General features: G+C 41.2%; 1 protein-coding gene across 2 annotated transcripts in view; it reads right to left on the bottom strand.

Moving 5' to 3' along the window:
• doc2d (double C2-like domains, delta) overlaps positions 1-13,858 on the bottom strand; it is a 68,671-nt gene that overhangs the window by 5,714 nt on the left and 49,099 nt on the right. For both annotated transcript variants that reach the window (XM_031302741.2, XM_031302740.2), the window contains exons 6-10: positions 11,629-11,755; positions 11,367-11,423; positions 10,600-10,724; positions 1,301-1,382; positions 910-1,006 (exon numbers count right to left, since the gene is read on the bottom strand). In XM_031302741.2, the coding sequence (XP_031158601.1) occupies positions 910-1,006; positions 1,301-1,382; positions 10,600-10,724; positions 11,367-11,423; positions 11,629-11,755 (488 nt within the window). The remainder of the gene's footprint in view (positions 1-909; positions 1,007-1,300; positions 1,383-10,599; positions 10,725-11,366; positions 11,424-11,628; positions 11,756-13,858) is intronic.

Genomic DNA, 13,858 nt, shown 5'->3' with positions numbered 1-13,858 from the left:
TGATTTATTGCCTGTGTACTTTTGCCCTCACATTTATTCTCTCATTGTTCAGTTTTCCTTTCCATGTATCTCTGAAATCTCACCTTTTACTGTGTCACATCCTCTATATCTTTTTGGCTGAGCCTATTAGACCACTTGTTATAGCTCTCACTCTCATACAAGTGCACTGGGGTTATACTCGCTCTGCCTCTTTACCAACTCGTTTTCTCTATTCTTCTTGGTCAGTGTCATTTTTCTCCCAGCCTCAATTAACATAACTGGCAGGCCGATGTAGCTGGACCTGTAATGATAATGGTCAGGGGGATCTGGGGGCTGTACGTTAGACTGATGGCCTTTTCTCCCAGCAGGGCTAATGACTCACTGAGCTTATCTAAACACATGTGTCTCCCACCCAGCCCACAGCCTCACACTCATGTGCACACACACATCAGACACAGTAAAACGCTTTGATCTAAAGGCCTTCAAGCTCACAGGGTGGTAATCCATTCTCATGTGCCTCCCCACTAGTTCCCCATCAGTCCCTGAGCTCCAATGTGCTCTATTGCCGTGATATACACATCAGGCAATGCCAAAGCCGTTAAACAGTCTGACGAAGCAGCAGCGATCTGATGTGCCAAGTGCACGAAGGATGGAGATCCTTTTTGATTTCTAAATGCATCTCCATTTCCTTTTCCACTCAAGCTCTCTTTTGCTCGCTCAAATCATTCTCCTCAAGCCTCATAATTACCCCCCATCTTTTTGCGTTTCTTTTTTTCTTTTCTTTCTCCTATCTCCCTCCACCCACGCTCGGCCTGGTTTTTATGTTTTCTGCAATTGCGCCGCTTTTATTCAAACACTCTGGTACAGTCGCCTACTTTGCTGCTGCAGCTTCCCTCTCCACTCCTCCCTTCAGTTTTTTTCTCAGCCTACCTATGAAGTCATTGCTCATTCCCAAGTCGTAGTCCCACACAGAGATCTCCAGGGTTTTCTTTGCCAGCTGGTCCAGGGTAACTTCATATGAAAACTCCTGTGCAGGTGGTGCACACAAGAGGATATTTATATAAATGATTCATTAACATGAGAGTTGAAAGGAACTGAATACGTAATTTAGTGCATTTTCAGTAAAAACATGCAGATTGATGCTGAGAACACATTCAAGTAAAGAATGTCAGATTTGAAGGAAGTGTAAAAAGGTATGCTTAATTGCCATGCTCATCCAAACCTCAGATACACTACAGAGCATGATCTTGAGCTCAGTATAGAAAATGAAAGAAGTTGACTGGTGTATTGTGGTTATTCGAGAGCAGGAGAGAAGTTGTACCTCATTGAATTCAGGGTTGAGAGTTTTTTTCTTCACTGAAGTCTTGTACTTGGACTTTTTCCCCATATCTGGCTGCAAGATGCTGAGGAAGAAAGAAAAAAAGAGAGCAAAAACTAAAGAGGACATAAATTCATCGGGACCTTGTACACTCTTCAGATTGTGCCCAACCTCAGGATGACACAGCTGGAACATAAGATAATTGTTTGAAATTTTGTGAAATACGTTGATTTGCTTTCTAGCAAAGACTTAGATGAGAGGATTGATATTTAAAACATAGATAGGGATTTAGAGGTGCTGTTTGCACAATAGAGATCCTTAAATGCATTTTACCTTTTAAACAAGGCCAGAACGATCATTATTGCTGAGATTAAAGCATAACTCTCACCAAAATGCAACCTAGGGTCTTTTTGTGAATGTACCTGAGTCAAACTTTCATTTAAAAGCATATTTAGGACGGAAACGCCACTTTTAAGATTTACCGTATTCTCGTTTTTCGGTCAAATGGCCTTTTGAATGGGAGAGATAGGGGCACTACTATGATCACATCAAAATCACTATTTTTAAAACACTAAGAAGGCTCGACACAACATGAAACATTGCTCGAAGTATCACCAGGGTCTCTACACACAAACTCAAGCATTGAGAACATTGTTTGTGTACACAGAGTTTACTAAAAAGAAAGGTTTTGCTTACGCTATCCACCATCTTGTCAGTCAAAAAGTGTCGATCTCCAAATGCGAATGAACGTACTCCATAGGAGGAAATGTCATTCTTATATGAGGCTCCTTTTTCAACCACAAGGTCAATATTGTGTTTCACTAACAACAAAACAACAAATTATCAGTGCATTTATATGGAACTAAGCTTTAGGACCTTTCCATCTTTACTCTCCTCCCTGTTACGTTACATTCGGAGATTGACTCTTTTTGACTGACAAGATGGTGGATAGCGTAAGCAAAACCTTTCTTTTTAGTAAACTCTGTGTACACAAACAATGTTCTCAATGCTCGAGTTCATGTGTAGAGACCCTGGTGGTACTTCGAGCAAAGTTTCATGTTGTGTCGAGCCTTCTTAGTGTTTTAAAAATAGCTATTTTGATGCTATCATTGTAGTGCCCCTAGCACTCCCATTCAAAAGGCCATTTGACCAAAAACGAGAATACGGTTAATCTTAAAAGTGGCGCTTCCGTCTAATTATGCTTTTAAACGAAAGTTTGACTCGGGTATATTCACAAAAAGACCCTAGGTTGCATTTTGGTGAGAGTTACGCTTTAAAGCAATTAATCCGTTCCTTATTTATTTATTTTTTTAAATCTTTTGCCCTGTTGTGATAGTTAACTTTGCTGAATGGCAGAAACAAAGGGAGACAGAGTTTGCAAAATCTCTTTCTCGGGTAATGGTGACCCAGAAGTCTTTTGAACAAAGACGGGGACAGTGAGAGAGTGAGAGAGTGAAAGAGAAACAGAACGAGACAGTAGACCGCAGCAAGATCGTAATCATGCCGATGTCGGAGGACTCCAGCGAAGAGGCAACAGAAGGATCGCTAAAGGGCAATGGGAGTCATCATCAGCATAAATTCCAAGTCAAGATGTTCAGGCGGTGAGATATATCACTCTTCCAGCCTCCCCCCCCCCGTCAGTGACGAATCCTGGCCTGACAGCTGATGCATGAGATGGGCTTGGGGTTGTCACCGCAGAGCCGGAATCAGAGCGAGTGAAGGATGGAGGTGAGGAAGGAACAGGAGGAGGAGGAATTGATAAAAAAAAGAAAGGTGGTGGCACAAAGACATTTTCATCACTGTACGTTCTCAGTGATGAAAATGTCATTTTTCATTATATGAAATGACTGGGCTAAAGTTGTAGTTATCAGGGACAATTCTGACTTCAGTTATCCTACTTTCTCCTAGTTAACAACTAGATGCAAACACACATGGTTTACTGTAAGTCATAACTTATTAACATATTCTTGGTTCGGTCTTAGCCAGGATTGACCGAAGGAGCCTTAATATCAAAGTTTGTCCAGATGTTTACAGCAACTCCCCAGGTTCCACACCTACTGTAGGGGGCTTAACTGGCCAATCTGAGGGATCACATGATGGCTACACTACATTTCTAAGAAACAACAATATATATTAGTTACACAAACTTCGGTTGACTTTTTTCTTAAACAATCTGTGAGATGGAAAAGTTGTTCTTTGTTTGAAAGCTCACAACTCATGTCTACATAACTAACTAAATAACCTGTGAAGGGAGATTGGAAGTAGACACTGCTGTACTACTCACTATAAATAAGTTTAAATATTTATGATGCGGTGAGTGGGTTAGAAACAGGAGCTGATGAATCGGAGTATTGGTCGGAGGTGTCCAGTCTTGTCAGCTGGTGCAACTACAGTATAATATATACTTTAAAGGGACCTACTGTATTATGGTTTGCTTATATTTTGGCATATATTGGATATTAAACGTGGCCAAAGCTTCAAATAACAACGTAAATGCATGTAAAAGTATTCCCTGTGAGCAAAACAGACAACAACAACAGAGCGTCTCAGACAGAGGGTGAATACAGGTGCAGCAGCTTTGGGCAGTATAAGAATTTTTTTTTTAACATCAAAGCATGTAAACATGTTATAGTAGTGACCCAAAATACAAGTACGAACCTGAAAATGAGCATGATAGGTCCCTTTTAAGTTTAACATTGTGAAAAATAAGGACATTGGCTATTTGGGGCAAATAATCACAAACGGTGCAAAATACATGATAATTAGCATGAAGCCTTTCTGTCAGCACCCATATTTCATGAGTATTCTCAACAGCTGTCTCGCCTCTTTGGTGAAATGCCCTCTGGAAGGACAAGGAGACAACTTCTGAAATGATTTTGTGCATACTACTAATAATCCTACTGTATACCTATTGCTTTCCCAATTACAGTGTTGTTCAGTTGATCACATGTTACCAAACAGCTTCATATCACTATTAGTCACAGGCTCTGTTAGGTGTTCATTGTATTTTAAAAAAGGTAATTTTCTCCATAAGCTAATCAGCAATAAAATACCTGGTGCTTATACAATTGGCGGACTGCCTTCACAAGAAAAGAAAAGAGAAGAAAGAAAGAAATCCATAGAGAGAGGCAGCCAAACAAAGCTTCTATTTGACCTGCAGCATGTGAGAGGGTGATGTGAGAGCCCGGGGGACATCTCAGCCTGAGCTGTGCCAAATCACATTTTACATACGGCTCCGAGGCTGCTCAGACGCGGGATTCAAATTTCCAGAATAACAAAACATCATTTGACAGCGACATTCATAATAATGATAGCATAAATAAAAATATTCTGTACAGCAGCAACCAAACTATGCCCAAATTACTGTAGGAAATTCAATGTGAAGAATAATTCATAACATGGAAGTCTGGCCCAAAGAGATAGGGGGGATTATCCCTTTCAGTTTTTGTTGGCTGCTTCTTTAAAAAGTAGGTCGTTCACAGCAAAATACAGTAAACTAACCATATCTTTCTGTGCTATACACCTAGCCATGTGTCACAAACCTCCATTGACTGATCAGGTTAACAGGGATTTGTGTTCTTCTCTATGATAACGATGATGTTTAACTATTGTTCCACAGTTTGTTTTGTTTGTTTTTCTCATATGGAGCAGTATGGACAACTTTAGTTAAGAATGACATATAAAAAAGGTGGACAAAATAACAGGAACACCCAGACATAGCATTCTCAAATCTAGTGAAGCAACTACACAACAGCAGCTTCAAAACATCTGCCACAGTCTCGACAAAACTTCAAACTTAGTAGATTTACAAAGGTTGTATTTTCTGCTGGTGTTAATGATTTTGTTGTCACCTCCTGTAACTATGCTGTCTTCATGTAACCATCCCATGCTACAGTCATTAGCTCACTTGTATTACATTACATGCTGTTTATTTTATCCGTCTTTTTTGTTGTTGTAGGTATTTGTATTATTTGTTAATTTTAAGCTCTATTTTTAAGTCTGTATTTCAGTAAAACAACACTCCCATACCTATATGTAGAGCTAGAGTCACTGTAAATATTTCTCCTGTCCATACTGGCTGTGAATAAATCCCTTCTTACACTGTAAAAGATGCAGGACAAAATTTATTTTATTTTGTTTTATGCTATTTTTTTATGTGCAAATGAAAGGTAAAAAAGCAGGCATGTAACAGGACATGGTTGAACACAAGCTGAAATAAAAAAAAAATTCAAATCACATTTGGTGAGTACCATCATAACAACTGTAACCGTACAATTACATTACATTATCTATCGTCTGTCTTTAGCCCTTTATGTCATTGGACCCTCATCACTTAATCACATGACAAGTTAACAACTGCCAGGGTCACAAGCGTTTGGTACCTAAAACCATCCTGACAGCAAGTTTAGGTGAGCTAGAGACAAGCAGAAAAGCGAGAGCAACCCTGTGAATGAGAGAAAGAAACAACAAAAATATAGAAGTGACAGGGAGAGATGAGGGAGAGGGAGCTGGTGTTAAAAACAGAAACCACAGCTACGACACTGAGATGCAAAAACAACAAAAAAAAAGTGATAGAAACATGAATGACAATTGGAAAGAGGAGCTAAATATATGCCTGCTGCAGAGAGGAGTCATGATTTTCACTTCACACATGCATTCTGAGGGAAAAAGAGAGTGAAAGAGAGAGAGAGAACCATACTGTGAAGCTTGGCAGTGTGCTTGGTCAGCAGGAAATATCTGACATGTTTTGCACTTTTTTTCTGCCTTCACGTCTTTTTTTCTGACAGAATAATTTATTCTTTAAACATTTTAGGTAATGTGTGAATAGCAGGGGAGAGGAATGTAGGTCCTTCTGAAGGATGTAAACTAATTCTTCAATATAGTATAATATAGTCTTCAAATGCTAATATGTCCTTTTAAATGATAGACAAATTAGTTCTGCAATAATTCTGACCTTGTGTCACTTGAATGGCTTCTAAAGGCTGGTTGTGAACACACACACGCACACACACACACACACACACACACACACACACACGGATTAAGAGAGACAGGCATCAAGATCAGCTTTAGTTACAGATTCCTCAAGAGGATTGCTGGTGTTACAGCTGCAGGACATCACCGCTCTGACAGTGAAGTAAGCCAGAAAGCTAGCTAAGCAAATTAATTCCTTACTCCTATGTCGACTTAATCGCTCAGTATACTCTAGAGACGTAATTCACCTATGCCAGCAAAGGAAACGGAAAGAAGGGGAAGAGCTGGATACCCTAGGTGCATATGTAATTTGTTGGTGTATTAAAAAACATTGTGCATCAAAGAAGAACTATAAAGCACAATGCGTTAAAGTAGAGGAACAAATCGATACCTCGGAGAGAAAGAAGAAATACATCTAGGTGTGTGTGTGTTTGTGTGTCTGAGACATGAGCTTCCTCTCTGTTTTTTGTATCTCTCATCTCTTTACAGAAATTTCAGAAGACCTTCAAAATCCCAATAGTGTGGGTGAGTGTCGAAAAAGTTTTGCTCAATGTTTCCCACTTATACAACCGACTGAAAACACCATCGGATGAAAATGTTTTTCAATACAGTAATTGTAGCTGTCTCTCTCATTCAGACCAAACTCTCCCATCTTCCATCTACAACAAGTCCTCTACATTAAACTACACAATATGTCGTTCATCCATGCCCTCTAGGACACACACACATACAAGCTCTATCTGATCCAACACCACAATGGTTAAGGTTTGATTAGGCTTAACCACAAAAACAATGTGCTTAGGATCGAACCGCCAACCATTGGGAAACGTCATGGTTTGGGTTAAAATGACTACTCTGTTAAGTGTAGGGGACCTTCGTCATCCTGGTTACAATTAAGCGTGTCCCTGACTAAGAATTTACATAGTCAAATCTGATTGGTTAAGTCTTGCCTATCGTTAACTGATCATTGAATCATGTTTTTTTTCCCCGATTGATCCATATTCTTTTTTGGGACATTGGCTTGCATTTTTTCCATGCCTAAATTCAATTCCCCCCCATTATAGCCATCCACACACAGAAGGGAAACGACAGGGACAGTCAACAAGAGAGAGAAAGCTGAAAGCCAGCTGTTTTTACGTGCATCCCTTTGCGGATTGTGACAGAGAATCGTTCATAAATTCAATTAATATTTAGCACTTTGCTTGCGCTATGTTCTTATGTAAGTACTCTGCTTTAATAAATGTATTCTAAAATAGGCTATATATCATGAATTTTTGGGAGAAAGCAAGCAATTCACCCCCATACAGCCCTAATGGAATGATCCTTTGTTCCATAACCACACTTCCCTTTCACTGTGACGATTGGACTGTGAGATTGGCAGTCGAATCAGGCTCCTTAGACTGAATCGTCGAATAGTCGACTATTAAGGGTCACCCTTACTTAAAATAATAACCATGTGTTTAAGCTTGTGGACTAACATGGCCATGGCTAAAAGAAACCAATGTTGAATGTCAATAGGAAATAAACAGCGTCCTCTTGTGTTAAATTCTGACATGTTATTGTCCCTCCCAACCACCCCGACCTCCCTCTGCAGACTTTGTGGCATTATAACATCACACTACTTCCTCCTCCACGCCCAGCGGACAAGTCTTACTTCCTATGCTAGAGCGCTTTTTCATTTCATGCTAAACAAATAAGTCTCTCCATTCACTGTGCATTAGGTCAGCCAGTTCTTCATGTAAAGCAGAGGCATGTACTACGAATCAAGATCAACATGCCCTGGATTTCTTTCAGTTACCCGGCTTCACTAACCCTAACAACCGTGGTCCCGCATAACCTGTGTCACGACGGTGGTTATCAACTAGTTCAATCAACCCAGGGTTTCCCAATCTGTAGACACGCGCGTTCACATAAAAGAGGCGGTGTTTGCACATCGTGACCAATCGCAAACATCTACCCGAGCCACATGTTTTACCTAAGAAGAGCAAACTATAATTCTACATAAATAGGACGAGCACAGACACGGTTTTACAGGCGAAACGCAATACAGTTGCTGCTTCCTAAAACAGGAAGGAAAGCTAGCAAAAAAAGCAGACGCTGTAAATGCATAAATCACAAGGCTTATCAATGTCACTTTCCCATCAGTCAAGATCTGACCATAATTACACTTGTGCATTCCATAAACTGTCGTTGCTTTAGCCTATTATTTCAGTTGCAACCCTGGCAGTGGGAAGCGATCATGGGAGCAAATAAAAAATATAAAAACATAATTCAAAGCTCAAGAAGCCGACAAAGATACGTAATTCCCTCCGCTGAAAATCTATATATTTCATAAAGATACCCATCAGGGAATGTTAACGGGATTGTCGGTCTCTAAATGTTTTAACTTTTATGAGCGCACCTCTCTCTCTTTCTCTCTCTCCGCGCACCGAGCTCCACCGGATCTTCTAAGAACGGTGACGCCGTTATCAATCGAGTATTGATTGGTCAGTAGGCGGCACTTTTACACCGGTTAATCTCTAATCTCCAACATAACCTGCTCCCGAGCAGGTTAGGTGTTCAGCATAAGTTACCAAGGCGATTTAACCTGGTAACAAGTGATACACAAAACCCTGGGTTGAACCTGAAGTTACCTCGGTAACGCCAAATCTTGCTTTGTAGTACAGGCCTCTGGATTTATAGTTCTGTGATGATACATGTAATCTAATCTACAAAGGAGCCAAAGTGCACAATTTGAGATCAAACAACGTGTCATACGGCTGTGCACGTCAACCTTTAATAACTGTATTCCAATCCAGCCCAATCTCATGACAGTTCGTGAAATGGTCACGTTATTAAATCTATTGATTTGTGTACTGAACACGTTAATGTCGTTATTTTCGTGTGGTGAGCACGGATTTTAAAGTAATGTATTTCAATGGGAAGCTTATTTCGTAATCACAGAACGATTACGGTAGCGAGTAGTATTGATAAGCCGAAAATCCACTCAGGGAGGTTGGTCTGGGTGGTGGATGGGTCAAACAACATAGGACTTTCACCCCGGAGACCGGGATCGCGTCCCGCGTGTTGCAGTTCCTTTCCGCGTTATTCTCTTCGTTACCACAACCGTCCCGTTGTTGTCAGCGTGTCCTGCGTGTTACGGTTCCTTTCCCAGTTCTTCTTTTCCAAACCACAACCTTTCCCTGTTCTTCTTTTCCTAACCACAACCCCATTGTTGCGTGCCACAGAGACCGCGGATCGTGTCCCTGCGCCCGGGGGTGTTGCAGTCCGTCCCGTTGTTGTCACCGGCGTGTGGCGTTTCATTTCCCCGTTGTGGGGTTTAATTTCCCCGTTGTTGCGTCCCCCAGAGCAGCCCAGTGTCATGGCAGTTCGTGAAATGGTCACGTTCGAAAATCGTGACCTGTACACGAATCAATAAATCTAAAAACGTGACCATTTCACGAACTGGTGTGAGACCGGGTTGTCCAATCACACTATTTTGGCTCAACTGAAGAAACTAAAAGCTACTTTTGAGCTGTTAAAACTTCCTTTAGAAGCAATGTCAACAACCTGCAGCTCGTTATGCCTTGAAGCCTCCTACTACTGGAGGTGGCGTTGGTTACAGGATTGTTGTCCTGTGTGGGAGCTCTCTCACTCCCTGCACTGTTGGTATTTAAGTGCATCAGGCAGATCAGAGATTGAGCTGTGTGGGTTTTATCTGTCACTACCCATGCCTTACAGGCATGTTGGCTCAGGTGTGCAGGGACACTTTGCCTTTCCTCAGCTCTGTGTTTGAAAGACACTCACTGAAAAGCCTCGCATTGGCTGAGAGAAGTGCTCAGTCAGACAGAATGGCAGTACTCTACGATTGGCACAATAAGTCTAGGGCCACAACCAGCAATTGTTTCAATAGCCCAGAACACCCTAATACATTTTTGTTTGATAACACAAACACAACACAAAGACAGAGAGAAAGAGATTTGCACGAGCCAGCAGCCACACTGCAGACGTGTGTCTCAGGCAAGTGAGCGAGCGAGAGAGCGCAAGAGAGAGAGAGAGAGAAAACAATGGGCTGAAGGAACCTTTTAGTTCTAGAACTAAAATGTCCCTGGAACTTTGGGTCAACAAACGGCTAATAAGTCTTTCCTCCTGGTTAAATAAAGGAAGAAAGAAAAAAATATATATGGCAACCCACCATGGCAACTTGACTTCTCGCTGTACTACAAGAACATCACACCACATTGGCAAAAAACACTGCCATTGAATAGGAATTGCTGATCCAGAATAGCTGCATATGAGCATAATTTGTAGGATACCAGGTTTGTTCATGAATATCAGACATGACTTACATTTTGACGAAGGGGTCAGAGTAGCCATTAGAGTCCATGGCCGCCAGATGGGCACATCGTATGATTCCAACCAGCAGGCAGCCCTTCTCTGTGTTATAGCACAGTGACACCAGGATGCGGCCACGCTGGGGACACAAAGAACAACAGTGTGTCAGACACGGCACCTGTTTTCAACTTGACGTTTCCCTCTTCAATGAATACACAGTGGAGAATACTGCAGCAGGGTCAATAAAGTTTCTCAAAACCTTTTTTCACTCAAAGAAACACAAATAAAACAAAAATGAAATGAAAAGAATTGTGATCTGCTGCAGCATTTTCACTACCTAGGATATAGTGTTTTTTATGTATGAGTAACAGGGGTATTAAAATTAAAGCTTGTAATTAATGACTTTATCTGAGCCTGGCAAAATGACACTGCTCCTCTCACCCCTTCTTTTATCTCCAAGTTGAACCATAAACCAAAAGCTATTAGCCTCTGTCTCTAAAATCATGAAGAGAAATTAGATAAGGACCACCAGAGGAGGAAAGACCACATCAGAAAGATCACAGCAGTCTATTAGGGTTCATGCCTCAGACATATATACTGATTAAAAAAAAAGACTTTCTTTTCCTTTAGAGATGGTGAAAATGGAGGATCGATTACAAATGCTGAAACGATAAGAAAATGTATCAGATATAGGAGAGTTATCAAAAATTACAGTAAGCCATGTTTTATTTGAAAGTGGTAATAATAAGATTAATTTTGATAAAGCTGATGATAGTTTTACCTCCTCCTCTGCCACGACCGTTCCCTGCTCCACCATTTGATTGTTAGCTTCTTTATTCTGAAATGAGAAAGAGACACAACATGGTTAAGGCCCACAGAGCCTCCAGGTGAATATATGTAACACATTATAATGCAGTATTTGAAATTGATGACTGATAGCCCCCAGGCAAACATACACAATGGAAATAGGACACATCTTAATACAGTATATATGTCCACAGAAACCCATTTAGTATGCACACACGCGCACACACTATACCTACCTGTGCAATTCTCTCTAGGCCCATATAGTAGCGCTTGTTCTCGCCCTCTTTCAGCTTCTTCAGAGCCACTCTCACCTCTCCAATGAATTCATTTCGTCCGAGTCTGTCCATATCACACACACACAGCCTTCGCATGCATACACGCATACAGATGCAGAGATATAGAGAAGAGAAGCAGATAAGTTTGGTTAGTGAAAAGTTACAGATGAACCCCAGCCGCTGCTTTGCTCCGCTCATTATTGTGAAGCAAGCGTAGACTGTGCCAAATATATCAAAAGTGCATCTGAACAATCAATCAGTTCCTCCGCCTGCAACAGAAGACAGGGTTCCCGGTGGTTTCACGTGAGCAGCCTCGTGAATGATGATAAGTTGTGTGACTGCTGAAGAGAAAACAGGGTTTCCAAAGGATTTCAATCATTTCCTTCTTGTTTGGTACTCCATCAGACACTAATTTGTTGTAATTGAAACAAGAGTAAAGAGATTGCTTGAAGCAGGTAATCAGTTGAAAGGACATTGATTTTGTACATGTGTTGTATACAGGTAAAACAAATTAAAAGGACTGCTATCAATTCATTTGCATACATTTTGTGTTATTATATATATATATATATTTTAGTAACGTTTGTGCTTTCAGGGTGTTATTGAGTTTGAAAATGTGCTGTGATACTCAAAGAAAAACAAGACTAGGAGTCGAGAGCCATGCATGTATCTCTCTTTGTTTGCACTCTAAATTTAAAAAGAGACAACTGAATCAATCAGTATATTTGTCTATATTGCTACAGTTCTGTAAAATGATTTCCTCCACAGAGGGCACTTATTTAAACTGGCGGTGACGTTTGATGGAGGGTGAATATTCCATCAGTTACACTACAGTCTTCACAGCCCATCACCTGCTACAATATTCCCTCCATGCTCAAATATTCCCAGATGGACTGTCACTGCTCTTGATTTCTTCCTCGCTTTTTACTCTCCATTCTCAACCACGCAAGCACAAGCACACACACACACACACACACACACACACACACACACACACACACCTTCCCTCTTTTTCTGTCCCTCTGACATTTGGATGTTTGACATGCTGGTTGGTTCCAGCCCTTTTAGTCATAACGGATGAGTATCTCTAGCAGAAGCTTCAGAATAACTCTGACTCATGACTACTGCTGTCAGATGATTTATGTGCCTTTGCTCCGTCATACATGCAGGTTGTCTGTGATGAGACAGTGGTTGCGGTGAAATATGACATCAGTTCTACCCAAACCTTTGGCTTCTTATGTGCAAATGCTCCATCCGTTTCCTCGCACCCTCTCCCACAATTTATTCAGCTTTAGAATTCCTCTAAAAACCAAACAGATGCTAGTGGAATCTGTTCAACCTGTGGTGCGAAACTAAGCGTGGAGTCGCTGACAAAATCCGCCTCATGGGTTACATTAGATTATCAGGGTGTTGTAGCACTCCTGCATGGTGGCTGTACCTGTGAAAGTATCTCTTTTGGTCTCACACAAGTAGGAAGAGTCAACAAAAAAACGACTTTGATGACAACTGACGGATGACTTATAAATATATAATAATATGAAGATAAATTGCATGGCTACTTAAAATCATAGTCTACATTGATTTTGTAGTAAAATGGTATATTATTAGCGATGCAAAACTAACTTCAATATCAGTCAATGTTTTAAAGACTCAAAGGAGCCTTCTGCTAAATACAACCCGGTCTCACGCCACTTCATGAAATAGTCACGTTATTTTGATTTATTGATTCGTGTACGATTTTCTCGTTTATTTCGTGTACAGGTCACGATTTTCGAACGTTACCATTTCACAAACTGCTATGACACTGGGCTGCTCTGGGGGACGTAACAACTGGGAAATAAAACGCCACACGCTGGCCACAACAAAAGGACGGACCACCACACGCGGCCACAACGGGGAAATTCAACACCACACGCCGGCGACAACAACGGGACGGACTGCCACACGGGGATGCGATCCTCGGGCGCAGGGACATGATCCGCGGTCTCTGTGGCACGCAACAACGGGGACATGAAACGCCCCAACAACAGGACGGTTGAGGTTAAGAAGAGAAGATACTGGGAAAGGAACCGTCACACGCAGGACACACCGACAACAACGGGAGGGTTGTGATTAGGAAGAGAGTAACGCGGAAAGGAACTGCAACACTCCGGACGTGATCCCCGCTCTCCGGGGTGATTGTGTATTGTTT

This window comes from Sander lucioperca, chromosome 4 (assembly GCF_008315115.2).
Source record: "Sander lucioperca isolate FBNREF2018 chromosome 4, SLUC_FBN_1.2, whole genome shotgun sequence".
NCBI classification, from domain to species: Eukaryota; Metazoa; Chordata; class Actinopteri; order Perciformes; family Percidae; genus Sander; species Sander lucioperca.
The sequence above is the reverse complement of the archived record's forward strand: the minus strand, read 5'-3'. Positions and strand labels throughout refer to the sequence as shown.